The sequence below is a fragment of the Akebia trifoliata genome, chromosome 16 (assembly GCF_017979445.1).
Source record: "Akebia trifoliata isolate Shusen 1 chromosome 16, ASM1797944v1, whole genome shotgun sequence".
Classification (NCBI taxonomy): domain Eukaryota; kingdom Viridiplantae; phylum Streptophyta; class Magnoliopsida; order Ranunculales; family Lardizabalaceae; genus Akebia; species Akebia trifoliata.
In genome coordinates, this window is record NC_141390.1 from 6,525,521 (window position 1) to 6,546,071 (window position 20,551).

Genomic DNA, 20,551 nt, shown 5'->3' on the forward strand with positions numbered 1-20,551 from the left:
GGGAACTTGCTACCCCAATACGACACCTATGGCATAGTTGGATGAATCACAGATGACCTCAAAAAGAACAATCCAATTGGGTGGTTCGATGATATGTGTAATGGTTTAATTCAATTTTGAACTTCTTAAAAACTTTGAACATGGTAAAAAGAAGTCAAAAGTGTTGTCTTTGGCTAATAAGTCACACAAAGGTTTTGAGACTTTCCCAAAATTCTTTATGAAACATCGATAAAATCTCGTATGTCCTAAGAATGAACGAACTTCCTTGACTATCTTGGTGGCAGTAGATTCGCAATTAGATCAATCTTTGTCTTATCTACCCCAATTCCCTTTTTGGAGATAATGTGTCCCAAGACAATTCCAGAGGTAACTATAAAATGACATTTCTCCCAATTAAGCACCAGGTATTTTTCTTTATATCTAGTCAAGATTTGCTTGAGGTGGGTTAACCAATCGTCAAAATTAAATTCAAACACTGATAAATCATCCATGAAGACTTCTAAGAATTTTTCTATCATATCAGGGAAAATACTTAGCATGCACAATTGAAATGTAGCGGGTGCATTGCATAGCCCAAAGGGCATGCGATGATATGTGAATATCCCAAAGGAACATGTTAATGTTGTATTTTTCTAGTCTTCAAGAGTAATAAGGATTTGATTATATCCTGAATATCCATCAAAGAAAAATAGTAGGCATGCCTGACTATTATTTCAAACATTTGATCAATGAATAAGAAAGGGAAGTGGACTTTTCGAGTCATTGAGTTCAACTTCCTATAGTCTATACAAACTTGCCAACTAGTTTGGATGCGAGTTGGAATTAGTTCATTGTTTTGATTTGTCGCAATCATGACACTTGATTTCTTTCGAAAAACCTGAACTTGACTAACCCATTTGTTATATGAGATTAGTATATAATACATGCATCTAGTAGTTTGAGGACCTCCATATGGACTACATCTGTTAAAATCAGATTTAGCCTCCTTTGTAGCTCTCTTGATGGTTTATAATTATTCTCGAGGTAGATTTGATGCATAATCACAAAGGGGATGATACCTTTGATGTCAGTTATGGTCCAACCTATAAATTTACAGTGTTCTCGTAGGACATCAAGTAATTATTTCTTTTTAAATTTTTTTAGGTTCAATGAAATGATGACTGAAAAGGTTCGTGTCTCTCCTAAGAATATGTACTTAACGATAACTGGCAACTATTTCAACTCCAATTTTGGAGCTTACTAACTAGTGGAGATGGAGAAGTTGGGGAGTATGGAGACTCTCAACTTTTGGTTATCACCATTGATAATCCATCACAAGGACAAATTCAAGTAGGAAGTTGACCTCCCTATGGATTTATTTACACAAAAATCTAGGCCCGATTTGCCCGAGTACTCTTCTAGCATTCCTTGATTTTTCAAATGTATTGCTAACCAACACATCAATCATATTGATTTCTTCCAAATCATCCATATTGGTGGATTGGAATTTGTTGTGGAAGACATTGAAGTTCACTTTCAAGTCTCCAAAGGCCAAGGCCATTATTTTGTTTTGGCATCAAATGTTGTCAAAAACAGTATGTCTAGGATGACGAGAACATGACTATTAGGGTTAGCGCCATGTTCATTATCGAGAACTACAAGGCCCACTAGAAAGTAAAAGTCCTTTACCTTTATTATAACATCCTCCACTATTCTCTTAGGAACCTTTATTGATATGTCTACTAGACTCAATGTTATATTTGTGAGTTTAAGCTCTCCCTAACTCAATTGTTTATAGATAGACAACGGTAACAAGTTCACACTAGCCCCCAAGTTTAACAAACATTTTCATCATTATTGTGTTGCATATGTTCATAGAAATTGTTGGACATCCAGGGTCCTTGACCTTTGGAACAATTGTTTCTTCAATCAAACAAGATGATTGGGATATCATAACAACCTTTCTTGGCTCAACGGGTTTTCCTTTTCACTATAGTTAGATCTTTGAGAAATTTGGCGTAGGAAAGGATTTGTCTGATCACATCTAAGAAGGAAATATTGATATGAACATTCTTAAAGACTTCAAGGATACCTTCTAACTACTTCTCTTTCCTATTGTCTGTCAACCTATGTGAAAGTGGGGCTTTAAGAATGGATTTTTGTGGCGCATTTAATGGAGGACTTTCCTTTGCTTGGTTTTCTCTTTTGTCTCATGCTTTTTAGAGACATGATTTTCCACTTATTTTGGAGAATCTTTCTCCTCTTAAGGGGCATGAACACGGTTGTTCACAAGTTTCCCAAAGCTAAGTGTATTGATTGTTTGGACAGAGTCATTGGATATACTTGAATGACTTCTTATTTTGTACTATCCTTTTGGAATATTTTGATCTTGGATATGACCTCTTGGATTTTGGACTATTTGATTAGGGAACTGCCTTTATTCCTCTCACCAATAGATGGGGTTAACTGACCAAATTGAACCCTTAAATTTAAAAATGGCTTGAGTATTCACTTGACTGATTTGAGATTGAGTTTGGTTGGTCTGTTGATGCTATTGTATGAGTTGTTGTTACTTTAGTAATTCTGTCATCATTGCCTCTAATAACGAGTTCTTTTGTGCAACTAAAAGAGAATAATTTGTTGTTGGGTTGACTATGATTGTTCTTTGATCTAAATTCTCGGAGGAGTATGATTGTTGTGGAACCAATGCTTGGTTCATAATAGGATAAGGCTGTTAAACATAGTTATTTTGGAAACCTGGTGCACCACCTAATTGGATATGTTCATTTTGTCTGTAAGAAAAGTTTGGATGGAACCTATTATTCAGATGATAAGTTTGACTGAAAGAATTGGGGGTGGGTTTCCTATAAATGCTATATGAATCAATTGCATTGGCTTGCTCAGCCTTTACTACTAGTAAGCTAAGATAGTTCTTTATCTGGTGATCACAACTTTTGCATTTGAGATATGCATTATTCGTCTCAGTTGCGACACACATTACTGGATATTTCTTGTGGTGGTTTATTTTTACAATAAAAATGTAGTTATGTGATTTTCAAGTCTGAAGATCTCCACTACATGGATTTGGAGTCACCGCCATTCTTTTTTAGAATAGGGTGTGAATGGGCACCCGAAATAATTTTATTTTGAAAATTTTATTTCCAGTGACTCTCGTACAAATTCAGTATTAGCCTACCTAAGATCTAGGTAAGGGTTTAGTTAAAAAATAGGTAAGGTATTAACTACTTTATTTTTTCCACCTTAGGTGGTAACTTATGAAATAGTCATTTTTTTAAAGAAAATGTAAGAGAAATTTTGTGGAAATAAAACTTGTACCCTCAATCTTTAAGGGGTTTTATTTTAAACATAAATCATAGGGGTTGCCTTGTTAAGAGAATGACCCCATGGTGTCTGGGCCTCTAAAGATCAAATTTTTAATGAAGCTGGATCTTCAAAATAATAAAAAATAAAGAAGTGAAAAAAAGAGATAGGAGAGAGAGATGGAGAGGAGAGAAAGGGAGAATTACAACCTACACCCACCTTGAAGCTTGAGTGTCCTTCTCCTTCTTATTTTCTTCTTTCTTTGAATTTTTATGAATTACTTCGATAAAATCCTTTTTTTGTCTTTTGAAAAGAGAATGAGCTAGAGAGATGAGTAGACATATTAGTAGAGTTCTTAGGGGGCTTGATAGCATGAGTTGTATTGAAAAAAAATGTGGGGCTTATATAGTGTTGGAGGATGAATTTTGGGGGTAAAAAATTCTAATCCTAAAAATTCTTGGGGGGCTTGATAGCATGAGTTGTCCATTTTGTTTTATTTATTTTGGATTTTTCTAATTGTATGATGATAGAAATGAAATTTGTCTTAGGATTTTGGAAGAGTGATTGTGTGACTGACATGTGGAATGGGTACTTGGTAGTGTGGGATAAGGATGTGTTTTAGATTATTCTAATGAGGAGATGAAAAGCATGTGGAACATTCAGTCATAGGGTAAAGAATATTGGTGTATTTTAATGAAGAAATTGGAAGCATGGGAGACATAAGGTGATGGGAAATGAAATTTGGAATATTTTATTGAAAATATGAAAAACATGAGGATCATGAGGTCATGGGGTATTGCAATGATAGGGAATATTGGTGTTTTTTATGAGAATGTGGGGATATAGGGTGATGAGTTGAGATGCAAATAAATTAGGTTTGGGAGGTAAATTATGGTGGTGACATGTGGCAATCTTTTGAGCATGGGTTATATAAGGGCTTGTGGAACTTGACCTTGGTCAATGGATCTTGAATTGAGTGAAGTTGGGTTTGACAGTAAGTGGGCTTTGGGATGAGATTGAATTTGACAAGGATTTGGGCTTAGAATTGATTTGGGGTTAAGTTAAGACTTGAGTTAAGGATTGGGTTAGAATGATGGCGGGCTTAGAAATTAGGCAAGCCTTATTGTGGGTCCGTGGGACTATTGGAATCCTGTGGCCCTTATTTTGGATAAAAAGTTAATTTTTTCAGAATTTGCGCTCTTAGGCCCGTTGATAGTTTTTTGGTAGAAATTTTTTTATAAACCTTTTTCGAGTGAGACTGTTAAAATTGGGGTGTCTATAACTGCCCCTCTTTGCAGGAGTTGTGTGCAAAGAATAGACTTAGCCCATTGTTGTATGGGTCTGAAAAAATTCGTTAACACATGATTTTGAAACACTACATAAGTTAATGTGTTATTTTTTAGAAAGTGGCTACTCAACCACGAGGTTTGATAGGGTGGGCCTTTGAATTCCTCGATTTCATGGTACAAATCTTGTTTGAACTCTTGGATGAAAATTGGATGATTCTTGAAATTTTGGTGCTTTTAATCGTATTCCGACAAACTGAATTTAAAATACAACTTGAAAAGGATTTATTTATTTATTTTATTGATTTTTTTAATTATATGTTTTTTAAAGCATGAATTTATTGATATGCCAATTGCATAATACAATGAATTGATTGGAACCCTAAAACTAGATAAAATACCAAAAGGAGTATAAGACAACGAATCATTCTCGAGGGGCCCGTGGTTCATCACGGTTCTGTTGCCTTTGAATACACTCCAACAATATGCGTTGGTTGCATAGAATTTCCTCGTTTGAGACTCAATCACTTGGGTTTTTTTTTTCTCAAGTCGTAGATATGTTTCATGGCATCTATTCAGGCCTTCGAAGATTCTTATAAAAATGATCCAAACAATTGAATTGGCTATGCGGTCGAGCCATGTAAGATCATCCTCAAGATTCTAATCGAGGACTTGATCAAATGACTTGGTTGACTTGTTAAAATGATTCCACGACTTGTTGATGCACTTGGGTGTCCTAAAAATTGATCGATTGATGGTTGCCAAAAACCCTTAACACAATTGTGAAATGCGAGACTTGAATATTCTCACGATTAGTAACTTTGAAGCAAATTCATCTCAGGCAATCTTCTCTGAAGAATATAGTAGATTAAGTGCGGGATGACCATATTTTGACGATTTGAGCCGATGTTTTGAACAACATCAGTGAGGGTCCTCATAAGTAGCCTAGACATGCAGAATGCGTGATTTTGCTCTTGGAATGCAAGAAGAACTTGAAAGTGGTGGGGGTAGAAGTATGTAAAGGTTATTAGCCCGAACACATTTGAAGCAATCCATCACCAAACAAGCATCTGATTTGGAAACAAGCAATGGTACAAGACACTTTGAAAGCATCTCGACACTTTTTATGATTGAAAATAAAAAGTATCTGGTGATAATTGGGGGATTTTTAGGGAATAAGGAGTCGCCACCTAGTTTAGGTCTAGGAACCAAAGATAACTCCAATGATGGAATCGAGTTGGTCTACGTATAAGAGATAGGGCAAGGGATCGGATTTTGAAAGGTGTTAGGCATCGAATCCGCCCGATCGAGGTGATTGTTCTCTACTATGATCCAAGAAAATCCTAAGGTCGAATGGGGAAGACTAGGATCAAGGCTACCTAGGTCAAAGGTTAATCATCATCAAATTATGGTTGATTGGCCAATCGAATCTTACAGCGATGATCTTCGTAAATATCACACAATTCCTTAAATTTCACACACAAGGGGGGAAATAAACCATTTGAAAAAGTCTAAATCATATCAAATGCCTTAAGGCTCACGTGATAAGTTTTTATAAAAATAAAATTCAATTAAAGTTCCATATGCACAAATAATTATAAAAAGGTCAAATATCACCATATATACAAATAATTATAAAAAAGTCGAATATCACCATACCCACAAATATTATGAAAATGGGTGAATTCCATATGCACCAATACTTACTAAAAAGGTCAAAATTCCAAATGAATTAAATCTTAACACATGCATATATAATTTTTCAAATTAATTAAATATATATGCATTCATAATTTTCAAATTGGTAAAAAAAAATGTCACGTGTATAAAATTTCCAAATAAATAAAAATGTCACATGTATAAAATTTTCGAATAGGTAGAAATATCACATGCAAAAAATTTCTATTTAGTAAATTTCGTAACATGCATGAATAATTACCAAATTGTGAAGTAACGTGATATAGAATGAAGATCGAGGAAATCCTTACCTTGATTCCAACGAGGCATTTGGAACGATGCCAACAATATCGACTTCTTAGATCATCAAACGACAACCTTGAGTCTGACGAGGTGATTAAGCCGATACCTACAATATCGACCCCCTTATATCATTAAGCGGTGACCTAAAAAAATAAAAAATAAAACTAAAAAAGTGTATTATGTGGTTGCTATGTATCCCCTCAAGGTGTTTGAACACGAAAGAGAGTTGTCATTTGGGCGTGAGTAAGGTAGTGAATGAGAGAGGGGTTGACGAGGGGAGCTTTAATGGAGACAATATATGTTATGTGGGCTGTTAAACCCGAGATGAATGGAGGTGGTTTAATGGCTGGAACGAAGTGTATGGAGATGGGTTTATGGCTTCAAAACGTGGGTAATGGGATTGGTTTCTTGGTGCTAAAACATGATGTGGGGCTATTGTTAAGGAGAAGACAATGAATGTGGGAAGGAAGTGAGAGAGAGATAGGGATGGGTTGTGTAGTAGGTTGGTTGTGCGTCTGTGAAGGGGAGGAAGTGTGAGAGAGAAATAAGTTTGAGGGAGAGGAAGGTGGAGAGGGAAAAAGTGAGAGAGGATTTGTTGGGGGGTGACTAAATCGAGAGGTGAAAGGGAGATGGAGAAGAGCTATATAGGGTGCTGCAATGTGGGGGTGGCTGACCCGAGAGGTGAAGAGGAAGATGGAGAGGGATTGTAGAGGGTATTGGCTGCAAAAATCATAAGGTAGAGAAGGGATGTTTCGGTTGGACTGAGGAAAAAAGAGGAAGAAAACATCAAAGAGAGGGGGTGTTCGGTGTGTCTGTACGTGTACAGAAGAATGAGAAGAGGTTGGGGGTAGATTGGTTAGGCTACTAAACTAATATGAAGAGGGTGGTTGTGTTTGGTTGGGTGATGAAGATGATAGATAATGAGGTAAGTCCAACCCTTCTTTTCTTGTCTTTCCTTTTCTATTTTTTTCTTCTTCTTCTTTTGTTGTTGTCGTAAGCCCCCCACTTTGCTACGCGAGAAATACCAATGGTTGGCACTTATGGAGGAGATTAGTTGGAAACAGAAATCCAGAATTAGGTAGCTTAAAGAAGGGGACGGCAACACAAATTTTTTTCATTGCATGGCTAATGCCTGGAATAGGAACAATCGCATCACAAGAATAAATGTGAACGGGGAGTGGTTAGAGAGGGAAGAGGCAGTTGCTAAAGGTGTTGTAGATTTCTACACGAAGTTGTATACCGATGATATCCTTATCAGACCAAATTTGGAATTGTTGCAGTTTAATTGAGTTTCTGATCTTCAACGTGATTGGCTGGAAAGACCTGTGGAAGAAGATGAGATTTGGGATATTATTTCAAGCATGAAGAATGATAAAGCTCCTGGGCCGGATGGTTTTCCTGTGGAATTTTATAAAACTTGTTAGAAAATTATCAAGGGTGATTTTATGGTTGTAATAGAGGAATTCTTCAGAGATGGAGTGCTTGACATCAGTTCTAATTGAACATTCATTGCTTTAATTCCAAAGGTGGTGGGAACCAAAGATGTCAAAAATTTGAGACCTATCAGCTTGGTGAATACTAGCTACAAAATTATCACGAGCCTCCTTATTAGAAGACTAAAAGGTGTCATACAAGGGCTCATAGGGCGTAATCAGAGTGCATTCATCAAAGGGAGGCAGATTCTGGATGGGGTTTTAATAGTAAATGAGTGTATTGATTTTAGAGTGAGATCTGGTAAAGCGGGGGTGGTTTGTAAGATGGATCTTGAAAAGGCCTATGATCATGTCAATTGGCTTGGTGAATACTAGCTACAAAATTATCACGAGCCTCCTTACTAGAAGACTGAAAGATGTCATACAAGGGCTCATAGGGTGTAATCAAAGTGCATTCATCAAAGGGAGGCAGATTCTGGATGGTGTTTTAATAGCAAATGAGTGTATTGATTTTAGAGTGAGATCTGGTAAAGCGGGGGTGGTTTGTAAGGTGGATCTTGAAAAGGCTTATGATCACGTCAATTGGCAATTCTTAGAATACATGATGGGTAGAATGGGATTTGGTCAGAGATGGATCTCCTGGCTCATGGCGTGCGTTTCTTCCCCATCCTTCTCGATTTTGATGAATAGGACATCCCATGATTTTTTTAGGAGCACAAGAGGTCTCAGGCAAGGGGATCCCCTTTCTCCATTCTTGTTTATCATTGTGGCAGAAACACTTGGGAAGATGATGGAGAGAGGGGTGACAAATGGTTATTTCTCGAGGTTCGAAGTAGGAGAAGGCATTATTTCTATTTCACACCTTCAATTCGCAGATGATACACTAATCTTCTTAGACGATTCTATAGATCAAACAAGGAGATTAGGTGTTTTATTATGTTGTTTTGAAACGGTGTCTAGTATCCCGGTAAACATGAGGAAAAACAAGATATTTTTGGTGGGTATGGTTAGATGCGTCACTCTTCTTGCGGCTTCGTTGGGATGGAAGGTTGGTAGACTACCTTTTTCTTATTTGGGGATTCCGTTGGGGGCCCCATATAGGAGGGTGGCAGTTTGGGATTCGATAATAGAAAAAATCGAAAGGAAACTAGTATCGTGGCAAGCTAACTATCTCTCCAAAGGGGGTAAATTGACTTTGATTAAAAGTGTACTATCTAGTATCCCAGTCTATTTTCTCTCTGTACTCTCGATGCCTTGAAGTATGAAAATAAGAGTAGATAAGATTCTTCGTAATTTCCTATGGCATGATAGGAAAGGGAGTAGAAAACATCACTTAGTCAATTGGAAACAAGTGTGCTCAGATAAGGAACATGGCGGTCTCGGTATTAGGAGACTCGGGACAATGAACATGGCTTTGAAGGGGAAGTGGCTTTGGAAGTTTGGGACTGACGTGAATAGTTTGTGGAGAAAAGTTGTAGAGAGCAAGTACGGCTCAAATCAGACAGGGTGGAAAAGTAAGCCAGTTAGACATTCACATGGATGCGGGATGTGGAAAGGCATCATGAAGATCATTCCATTATTCAAGATGAGAATCAAGTTCAAAGTGGGTCAAGGCAACCGGGAGATTCTGGGAAAATATCTGGTGTGGCAACCGTCCCCTTATAGAGGTATTTCCAACTCTGTACTCCATATCCTCGAAAAAGGGCTCCCAATCACATCTTTCCGATGTTTGATAAAGGGAGAATGGGCATTGGACTTTGGCTTTCGGAAAGGCATCGATGAATTGGACATTGAAGAAGTTGGTAGATTAGTTGATGACGCTTTATGCATCGAATTGAGTGTGGGCAAAGAAGATGAGAGAGTGTGGACGGCTAGTAAGGATGGTAGATTCTCGGTTCGGTCCTTCTATCACTCTTTGTGCAACAATAGAGCTACCTCATTTCCTCATATCTCAATTTGGGGGCCGAAAGTGCCAAGTAAAATTGTTTTCTTCACATGGACGACGTCTTTAGGAAGGATTCAAACAGTGGACTTTTTGATGCGGTGTGGTCTGTACAGGGTGAGTTGTTGTGTGCTTTGTATGGATAATGGAGAATCATCGGATCATCTTCTCCTTCATTGTAAGTTTGCATATGGCATTTGGACTCACTTCTTTAAGCTTTATGAAGTACTAACTTGCCTACCTAGAATAGTAAAAGATCTATTCACATGTTGGTTGACAATTGGTTTCTCATTTGGTGGCTCGATAAGGTTGTTGTGGAGTATTACACCATTCGCAATTTGTTGGGGGGTGTGGCTCTAGAGAACTAGGCACATTTTTGAAGGGAAACAGAAAGATTGTACAGATACGATCATATCTATTTTGGGTCTTATTTTTTGTTGGTCCAAAGTCTATAAAGAGTTTAGAGAGATTTTCTTCGAGGATTTTCTTTATAATTAGGATGGGATTCGGTGTATTTCGCGTGAGTAATGTCTTATTTGTAAGGTTTTGCTAGGCTAGTCACCTCGACTGGCCTGGTGTTTTCTTTGAATGAAATATTATTTATCAAAAAAAAAAAAGTTTGAGAGGTCAAGAGAGAAAGCTCTCTTTATAGTTTTTTTTTTTTTTTTTTTTGAGTTGTGCTGGGGTGAGATGTGGACATGCATACATAACCATAGATGATTTTTACTCGTATTGCGAGAAAACACATCTATGATTATATGCACATCCCACGTCAGACTTGTGAGAATCGCAGTAAATGCTTCTTGTCATTTCAGCATTTTTTTTTCTCTTTCCTTTTTCTTTTTATTTTCTTTCCATTTTTCTTTCTCCTTTTATTCTCTTTCCATTTTCCTTTTTTTGCTCTTCTTTGATTGAACCAAAGAGATAATGGAGTTCATTACCTTTTTTTTTTTCTTCCAATTTTAGTATTCACATTTGTGGGTGTGAGAGTAAAAGGGGATGATCCCATGCTTTTTGCACTCGTCTTAATTTCAATTTCGGTTTCTTTGATTCGTTAAAAACCTTGTCTTTCAATTTAAGGTTTATAATTTAATTATGACAGGTCAAAATTGATGATTTAATTAATACCCGTGATCGATTGGTTGTATTTTTTATTATGTGGAATTGATGGGTTAAGATTTATGAAAAATTAAATTTTATTTTTCGAAGTCTGAATGATTTATGGATTTATTTGATGGTGATTAAGTTCTTAAGATTTAATTAAGGTTATGATATTTTTAGATTTCCTCCATGGACCTACTATGATCGAAAATCACCTACAATGTTTCCTCAGGACAAAATCATCCATATCTAATGCATGTTAAAACTAGTTACCCATAATACATAATGATCACAAAATCATGTTATTTTTATTATAAATTTTGGACTATACCAGATGGGTTCCGTTCAGCACCCTAAGCTTTACCCACATTTTAACAAACGCGTTTTGTCCTACATGGGTTAGAAGTTTTGGAATGGGCTGATTTTGGTGAGGATGATCTCTATGGTGAGGAGATCATCCTCACCAAAATCAGCTCATTCCAAAACTTCTAACCCCATCAAAAATGGTTTACAAAAAATGGACGGTCCCGATTTTTCAACTTGTAAACATGGGGCTAAAACATTTCGGATGGGCTGATTTTTGGGAGGATGATCTTCTAATCATAGAGATTATCCTCACCAAAAATCAGCCCCATTCCAAAACTTCTAACCCATGTAGGACAAAAAACGTTTGTTAAAGTGTGTGGTAAAGCTTAGGGTGCTGAACATTCCCATACCAGATATGATCAAGCCTTACTTTGTTTATGGATAAAAAAAATTATCTCAAAATACAATTGACTTGTATGAGCACAAAAATACTAACATTTTCGTTGTAGGATTTTCCAGTGGAATGTAAATGCATCAATTTTACACATCAAACTTCCTTTCAATTCCATTGTTAATTATGGTGGAGATATTGATAAATTATTTAGAATTCTTAAATTCTTTTTTAGAAAGGTGTTGTTCCTTGAAACAAGGGTTACCATGGCCTCCTTTACGACACACTTATTTTCCCAATTAGTTACTAATTTCATTCCTTTGATTGCACTTGTTGGATTGTTAGTAATGTTGTTGTCCTCTTGTAGGAAATGCTCTTTCAAGAGTTTAGATTGTTGGATGGTACTCATACTGACGTGAAATGGATGTTGGGTTATGGATAGTTACAACCCCAAACGATACTAGATTTGGGTAATGAAACACCTTTTCACACTACAATAACCATTCAAGATTAATGCTAAAGTTATTCATGAGTAAGTATGATACAATTCTTTTGAAAATTGCATACTTCAAATCTACACATATATTTGATGTGTTTTTTGATTTTTTTCCCTTGTGTTAGATCTTGATGAAATAAATGATAAGGTGTATGAAACAATTGGAAAAAGTGTTGTACTTACACAACAAAAATGATTCATTGGTGGGTCCTCATGAAAATTCATCTTCTAAGAGAATGAAAATATCATTTTAAAGATTCTAGTGATGCAACAATTTCAGTACTTGCCTTTGCAACTATGCGTATAACAACAACAATGGAGAGATTTGACATAGTTAGATTGCAAAAAGAGTTCAATGAAGGTCCTGATATTTCTCGAGAAATTATGCTAGAAACGATTGACTACTTGGACAAGCGTCAAAAATCAAAAGAGGGATTGGGTGTTTAGGCGGTTAGAAAAATTTATCATGTTTAGATTGTTGGATGCCATATTTTTTTAGGAGATGTATTTGCTATAGTTAAAAAATAAAAAATCATATTGATTTGCTATGATTATATTTTGCATTTTTTTGGAAAAATTGTCTTTATTATTATTATTATTATTTTTGGTATAGTTATTTTGTGTTAATCGTGTGTGACTTATTCATCATGGTTGTAAGTTCTTTGTAACATCAATGTTATATATTATGTTATTAGGAAGGAAATTTTTAGGATTTTTTTAAAAAGAGTTTTATTATGTAGGATTCATTTTATTTAATAATTAAAAATAATAAATAAATTATAATTAAAAAATATTATCATTTTCCAACTTGCAATCAAATAATATATTTGAAAAATAAACGGAAATGAATTTTCTCTTTGAAAATTTAAATTTCAAATCATTTTTTCATGAAAAATAAATTTTCATGCACAATCAAACACGCCCTAAAAATTATTTTTCATCATTGAATTTTAATTTTAATTTGAGAGTTATGTATTTTTAAAATATTATATCAACTTTAAAAGAAGTTGTTTATTTATTTACTTTTATCTGATTTTTTTTTAATGAAATTTGGACAGGTCTGGTATTGGATTGCTGATGTGGAATCGCTTGACAAAACCCCTCAGATATTGCCAAAAACAAGACTATAGATCACGCGGCGTTTGTGGATGGGTTTCTTCACCCTCAGGACACAATACATTCCCAAACCGTGTTGACTTTTGAAATTTCTTCTCCCGAACCAAAAATGGCAGATATCGTTGTATCCCCTCTTCTTCGATCACTGTCCGAAAAGTTGTTTTTTCTTCAATCAAGAACAAGTTCTGGGTTGCCCAGAGATTTAGTGAAACTCTGCCACATGTTTACAGAACTCCAGTCTGTGATTATGGAGACAGAGGAGAGCGAGTTTGCAATGAAGGCTTCTTGGCTTAAGATGGTTAAAGAACTAGCTTATGAGGTTGATGGATTGTTGGATGACTTGCTTTTGTTACTATCTTCATCATCATCATCAAATAATTCTTGTAATAAGGTACGAAACTTCTTCTCCATCTCAACAAAACAAATCAATTTTCCCTTTAAGAAGATGGAACTTGAACTTAAGGGAATTAAGGAGATATTGTATCAGAGTGAGGTCCATTTTCTTCCAGGATCTTTAGAGGAGGGAATGAGACCTACTGAAACAATTCGAACAACGTCGTCGTCTTTCGAAAATGAATCTGAAACTTATGGGAGTTCTGATGCAGAGAAGATAGTGGGTATGTTGCTTTCTTCTCCCAACAACATACAACTTGGAATTATTTCGATAGTTGGTATGGGTATGGGGAGTGATATTGGAATGAAGACAACAGTGGCTCTGCTGGCTTTCAACGATGAGAGGGTAGAACGTCATTTTGATTTAAAAGCATGGGTTGGTGTGAATGGAGTTTTCGATGAGGAAACGGTTATGAGGAAGATAGTAGAATATGCAACCCAGGACCAGGGTCCATTCTTGGAAACGGATTCTTTGTTATATCGCCTTTTTCAATTATTGCGGGGCAGGAGATTTTTTATTGTGTTGGATGATGTAAGGAATGTAGATGCTGAGAAATGGAATTATTTGAAACGTGTATTAAGTCCACAAGATTGTCAGGGATGCAAAATTATAGTAACTACCGGAAACGAGGAGGTCTCTAGGATGATGGACTCGAATAAGATATACCATTTGGGTAAGAGTAGGGTCCATTATCTTCCAAGATCATTGGAGGAGGGAATCAGACCCACTGAAGGAACTCAAACCTTGTCATCTTTCGTTAATGAATCGGAAATTTGTGGGAGAAATGATACAGATAAGATAGTGTCTATGCTGCTTTCTTCTTCCGTCGAGGAGGAACTTGGAATGATTTCAATAGTAGGCATGGCGGGGATTGGGAAGACAACACTCGCTCAGTTGGCTTTCAATGATGAGAGGGTTGAACGTCATTTTGATTTAAAAGTATGGGTGGGTGTGACTGGGGTTTTGAATTACCAAGCAATTATGAGTGAGATCATAAAACATGCAACCGAAAGCCAGGGACCTTTATTGGAATCTGATAGTTTGTTATATCGCATTTTTCAAGTATTACGGGGCAAGAGAATTTTAATTGTGTTGGATGATGTATGGAATGTAGATACCGAGAAATGGGAAATGTTAAAAAATGTATTGAGTCCACAACATTGTCTGGGATGTAAAATTTTAGTAACTACTCGAAATGAGGAGGTCGCTGGGATGTTGGACACAAATAGCATATACCATTTGGAGGTTTTATCAGATGATGATTGTTGGTTTCTGTTAAAGAATCGAGCACTTGATCTTGGGCAAGAAGAAGAGGTCACTCTGAAGGAAATTGCTGCAAAATGTAGAGGCTTGCCTCTTGCAGTAAAGGTTATTGGAGACCTACTGTTTCTCAATAGAGAGCAAAGCCAATGGTTGTTGGTCAGAGATACGGACATTTTCAATTTGCCAGAATATGAAGCGAAGATTTTACCTATTTTGATTTCGAGCTATTATCGTCTACCATTACATCTGAAGCAATGCTTTGCTTACTGTTCGATATTCCCAAAGGATTACAATATTGAGAGAGAGAAGCTGATCCAGCTATGGATGGCCGAGGGATTCATTGAATCATACCAAGAAGATGATACTTTGGAGGCTATTGGTAATAACTATTTCATGGAATTAGTGTGGAATTCATTTTTTAAAGTTGTAAAAGAAGATGCTTATGGTAATATAATAGAGTGCAAGCTGCATGATTTCATTCATTACTTGGCTCGTTCGGTTGCAAGGATTGGGTGCTCGATTGTGGTGGTTGGGAGGGCAGAAACAATATCTGAACGGGTTCGTCATTCTTCACTGCTTTGTGATTTTAGGATATCTGAAATTCCAGAATGCTTGCTTAAAGTGAAAAACCTACGTACGTTACTACTAATTTCTGCCACAAAATATTTCACTGGGGTCCCTTTCTCAAGCTTTAAGTGCTTGAGAGTGTTAGACATGAGCCGAACTGGCATTAAAAAGTTGCCTGTTTCCATTGGTGCTTTAAAACATTTGCGATACCTTGACCTCTCTCATTCATCTATTGAAAAGCTTCCTGATTCTATCACTGGCCTGAAGAATTTGCAGACGCTGAAACTCTCAGAGTGTTATCATCTTCTGGGTTTACCCAAAAACTTGAAAAGGCTGATCAACCTCAGACATCTTGATATTTGGGGGTGTCATTCATTGTCTCTCTTGCCATCTGGAATTGGGCAATTAACTTGTCTTCAAACATTGCCGATGTTCATTGTGGCAAAAAGCAAGGGATGTAGCATAAGAGAGTTAGGTTCGCTAAATCTTGGAGGTAAATTAGAGATTAAGAATCTTGAGCATGTGAGAAATGCCATGGATGCCCTTGAAGCAATTCTGAGGTTCAAGCAAAACCTTAGCTCGTTGCAATTATCATGGGGCAGTGATGTTTCTACAAACTTAGGAGGATTTTCTGAATTATTTTCGGAAGTCTTCCCATCACATCCAGATCTACTTGTTTTGGAATGCCTCCTACCGCATCCAAATCTAAGGGAATTGACCATAACAGGGTACATGGGAAACAATTTGCCAAGATGGCTGTGGTGGTGGCGTTTGGAAAATCTAGTAAAAATTTCTATTACCGATTGCAGAGGTTGTGAGCATCTCCCAGCATTTGGGCAGCTACCCAACCTTGAGATTCTCTATGTGAAAGGCATGGATGCAGTGAAGTACATTGGTAATGAATTTTACGGGGATAGTGAGTTCCCGTCATTGATGATACTCGAGATTTATAATATGCCTAATTTAGTGGAATGGTCAAATTTAACAGAAGCATTCCCTTGTCTTACCACACTTATAGTGGAAGGATGCCCCAAGTTGACCAGACTTCCGTTATTTCCGGTTCTTGAGGATTTGGCATTATGGAATAACAGTCAGATTCTCTTATGCTCACTGGCCAACCAAACCTCGCTTTCCTCCCTTGTCATTAATGATTTTCAAGAACTTGTCTCTTTGCCAGATGAGTTGGGAAACTTAAATTCTATTGAGAAATTGACAATTTATGATTGTAATGATCTTATTTATTTGCTTGATGAGGGCATGTGGGGATTAACCTCTCTTCGAAACTTACGTATTTTGTACTGTGGCAAGCTCAAGTCCTTATCTAGTGAGCTGGGGTACCTCATTTCTCTTGAAGAATTGACTATTGTGGGTTGTCCATACTTGGTTTCATTGCCTAGTGGGATGCGACATTTGACTTCCCTTCGGAAGTTGATAATTAAAGGATGCCCTAAGTTGGAGTATTTTCCCATGGAATTTGAACGCAACACTGCACTCCAGTTTCTGTCTATTGATGAATGTCCCCAATTGGAGAGAGGATTGCAGAGGGGAGGCAAGTACTGGCCTACGATAGCTCATGTCCCATCAATCGAAATTAATGGCTGTAAGATAAGCCCATCATCACTGGAATTAGAGAGAGACAGTGGAAGACAAGGAGAGGCATCATCAGCACTATCCAGACCTCATATTACACCAACCGCTGAGTCAGAAATTGTAGTGGCTGATTTTTGAATGAAGTTCTCCAAATCTGTATTATAAGGTTTGTTTCTTGCGGTTCCTTTTGCAAACTTAAATTTAATTTTTTAAATTATTTTGGTGATAGACTGAAAGAAGCATATGGATGAGATTAAGTTCTTCACATGGTCTCCTCAAAATTTTCATGTAAGGTCAGGGCTATGTAAAATTTCAATCGGTACAATATTTATGGTAACATATCTTATCTTTTCTTTACAGTTTCTAGTGTTGAACGATGGATAGTATCAAACCTCGATTCAGAAGGTCATCAAAGATATCAAGGCAAGAAAGTAATGCTATAAGCAAGATTGGATTGGTGGGCTTCGTACAGGCATCAGGTATTTCTTTGTTTTTGTTGGAACATAGTGGGAATCAAGTAATTTTTTCTTGGGATTTCTTAATTATGATTTTTTTCTTCTTCTTTAAATTTTGTTTACATCAGGATATTGGCTCCGACAACCTACATCTTGTTTGCTTCTGCTCTTCCTGTTATTGCCTTTGGAGAGCACAACTGAGTAGAGAAACAGGTTTCTCTTTCTTGATAGGATTTGCAAGTAGTGGAAATGAATCACCTGAATACAAGTTTTCAAATAAAGGATGAATTTGATGAGTAGATGGAAGCTTGAGTTGAAACTTTTGCTTCCACTGTAATTTGTCATATCATTCATACAGTCAATATTAGGTGGCCAGCCAATGTTTATATTATTAGGAGTCGCAGAGCCTACTTTCATAATGTACACTTATTTGTACAACTTCACCAAAGAAAGGGCAGATTTGGCTCAGGAACTTTTCTTGGCTTGAGCTGGATGGCTTCGAAGTTTCATTGCGGACAATGGAGTTCCTTTGATGGTTTTGTTGTGGACAGTGTCATCATTCATTGTACCAAGAACCAAGAGTACATATTTTCTGCCGTTATAAGATCGTTGTTGTTTTCAAGAAACAGCGTTGTCATTCATGGTTTTGATGAGGGTTTTACATTGAGAAGGGATTTCCAGGTAATGCGTCTAATCCTATATTTGGCCTCTGTTCTTTCAACATGAGAAAGAAATATGTGCTATTTTTCTAATTTTTAATATTTGGTTGATATATATATATATATTTGTATGATCCCAAGCATAAGAGCTTAATTTTCCATGCCATTATTGCTTAGATGCTTTTGGTGTATTGGTCAGGTTGTATAAAATAGTATCTGGGCCAGCGCCATGTCTTGGGTTCAAATCTCAGAGGACCTCGGGACCAAGAAAGAATGGTCCGACAAAGAAAATTTAACGAGAGTGAGCCATCGAAGATGTCAGTGGAAGGGGCAATATGGGTACCAAAGTGAAAGCCACCAAAGAGTGTGCTACCATGGACATCGGAATCGGAGTATGGGGTGTGTTGTGAATCCAAGAGAAATGGCTGAACTTTCTGCATCATTATTGCATAGGTACTTTGTTACTAATCTGTTACATTTAACAGTTTTATTTGATATTTTGATACATAGATGTCCGGTTTTTTTTATCGATTCCATTGTTCTGGTTCACGTACACCCTATTATGGATTCCATACTAATTTTTGGTCTTCTGTAATGTGTACTAGTTTTAGTCTTGGTTAAAGAAGAGAAGTTGGTTTCATTAAAGTTTGGATACAAGACCTGCACTTGAACCCTCTCTCTCTCTCTCAGTCGTTTTTTGCTCACAGACTCCTCAGTGCTTGCCACATCAAGCATACAAGGGTAGTTTTGTAACTAACAAGGGTACTTTTGCAAATTAGAAATGCCATTCAATACACGTAGATACATGTGATTGGTGGATCCCAGATTTCTGTGAGCAAACAAATTTCCTCTCTTTAACTTCCCTCGTGGATTTGAAATTGAGTTTTTTTTATTAGTCTCTGGCTTTTCTCTTTATTCTTGTTCTAGTTCTGTTTCTTGTCGATGGTGAACATTAAATCTATTAGGTGACTTAAGGGATCCTTATAGCACCTGTTCCAATAGTTTTAAGTCATGAATCTGAAGTCCCAACAGAAAGGGATAAAATTTGTTTTGTGAGTTTTGGTTGGTGCACTGTTTGCAATAATTTTTTTCTCTAATGATGCTATTGTGCTTGTTTTGTAACACTATTCACATTCTTGGTTCTCATGCAAGATTAATAGAAGCAGCACTGAAGATTTTGAAGCAAGGTGTGAGATGCCTCAGTGTGACTGAGTATGGTTTGGAAACACATGACAACCGTTTCTTGGGTAGACACAATGGGAAGTGGTTCAAGAACCTCCACTAGTCCTCAGGCTGCAATAACTCTTGACACAAGCAGCAAGTGCTCCTCCCTCTCCTTTCCTCTCCAGCAAGTGCTCCTCCTTTCCTAATGAGTTTACTTCTCATTAGGATTTCTTTCTATTATTTTCTATAAACCTATTTGGGCTCTTGTAATCACATTTACTAATAAATATAATTCAGTTTTTCTACAGAAGCATCTTGATCGTCAATCTTGGACTAGAAAGTCCACTTGTATTAGAATTTAAAGAATCCAAGTACTTTTAGGAATTATGTCATATGGTCAAGAGGTTAGAAAATATAACATTTTTTCTTTCAGTTGGCCTGTATGATCACAAAAAAAATCATTTTGTAGAACTTTGGAATTTTCAAAAAGTATTCTTGGATTCAACATTTTAAATGTTATGCTCATAGTAAACCAAGACCACTAATGAAATGTAAGTCATGGAGGGTATACATCAATAGGATGCCTCAACACTAAGATAAAGTTTTGTGATCATAATTATCTGATTTGTAGCCTCAAAGCATGCCATGATCTCTTTAGTCCCATGATGGATGAAAGATTACTTCACCCTTCTCCATGAGATGATCCCACCAACAATTGAGAAAAACATAATCAGATGTGGATTTCTTGGTATCAAAGCATCCTACAAAATCTGCACATGTATAAATGATGAGTCGCTCTAAATTGACTTCCTTCAACACTGCACTGGCATGGCAGTGGGCAGAGGCCATAGAATTTTTTCCTCATGATGCAAGGAAAAAAAAATCTATGATTCTCTGCCTACTGTCACATCAGTGCAGTGTTGAACACAGTGTCAAAAGAAGTCAGTTCAGCATTTTCCAATGACTTAAATATTGTTAAACATCCAGTTATGAGCATGTAATCCTCGGTCGCCTATCGGTACACCATCATTTTTCTTCGCAATTTTTCAATAATCCATCCTAGGATCGATTTGCAAAATTGATACCTGATCATCAACAGGTTTTGCTT

The 20,551-nt window shown here is 36.7% G+C and overlaps 1 protein-coding gene across 1 annotated transcript; it reads left to right on the forward strand.

Moving 5' to 3' along the window:
* The first annotated feature begins 13,395 nt into the window (after positions 1-13,395).
* Positions 13,396-19,753, forward strand: LOC147382446 (disease resistance protein RGA2-like). Its single transcript, XM_086429180.1, has 5 exons — positions 13,396-17,331; positions 17,526-17,644; positions 17,749-18,301; positions 18,479-18,732; positions 19,432-19,753. The coding sequence occupies exon 1, from the start codon at positions 13,461-13,463 to the stop codon at positions 17,301-17,303; it is 3,843 nt and encodes a 1,280-aa protein (XP_086285306.1). The 5' UTR covers positions 13,396-13,460; the 3' UTR covers positions 17,304-17,331; positions 17,526-17,644; positions 17,749-18,301; positions 18,479-18,732; positions 19,432-19,753.
* The last annotated feature ends 798 nt before the right edge of the window (positions 19,754-20,551 follow it).

Bases quoted from the DNA above. Each gene is read 5' to 3' on its own strand.
- LOC147382446 (XM_086429180.1), top strand. From the start codon at position 13,461: ATGGCAGATATCGTTGTATCCCCTCTTCTTCGATCACTGTCCGAAAAG.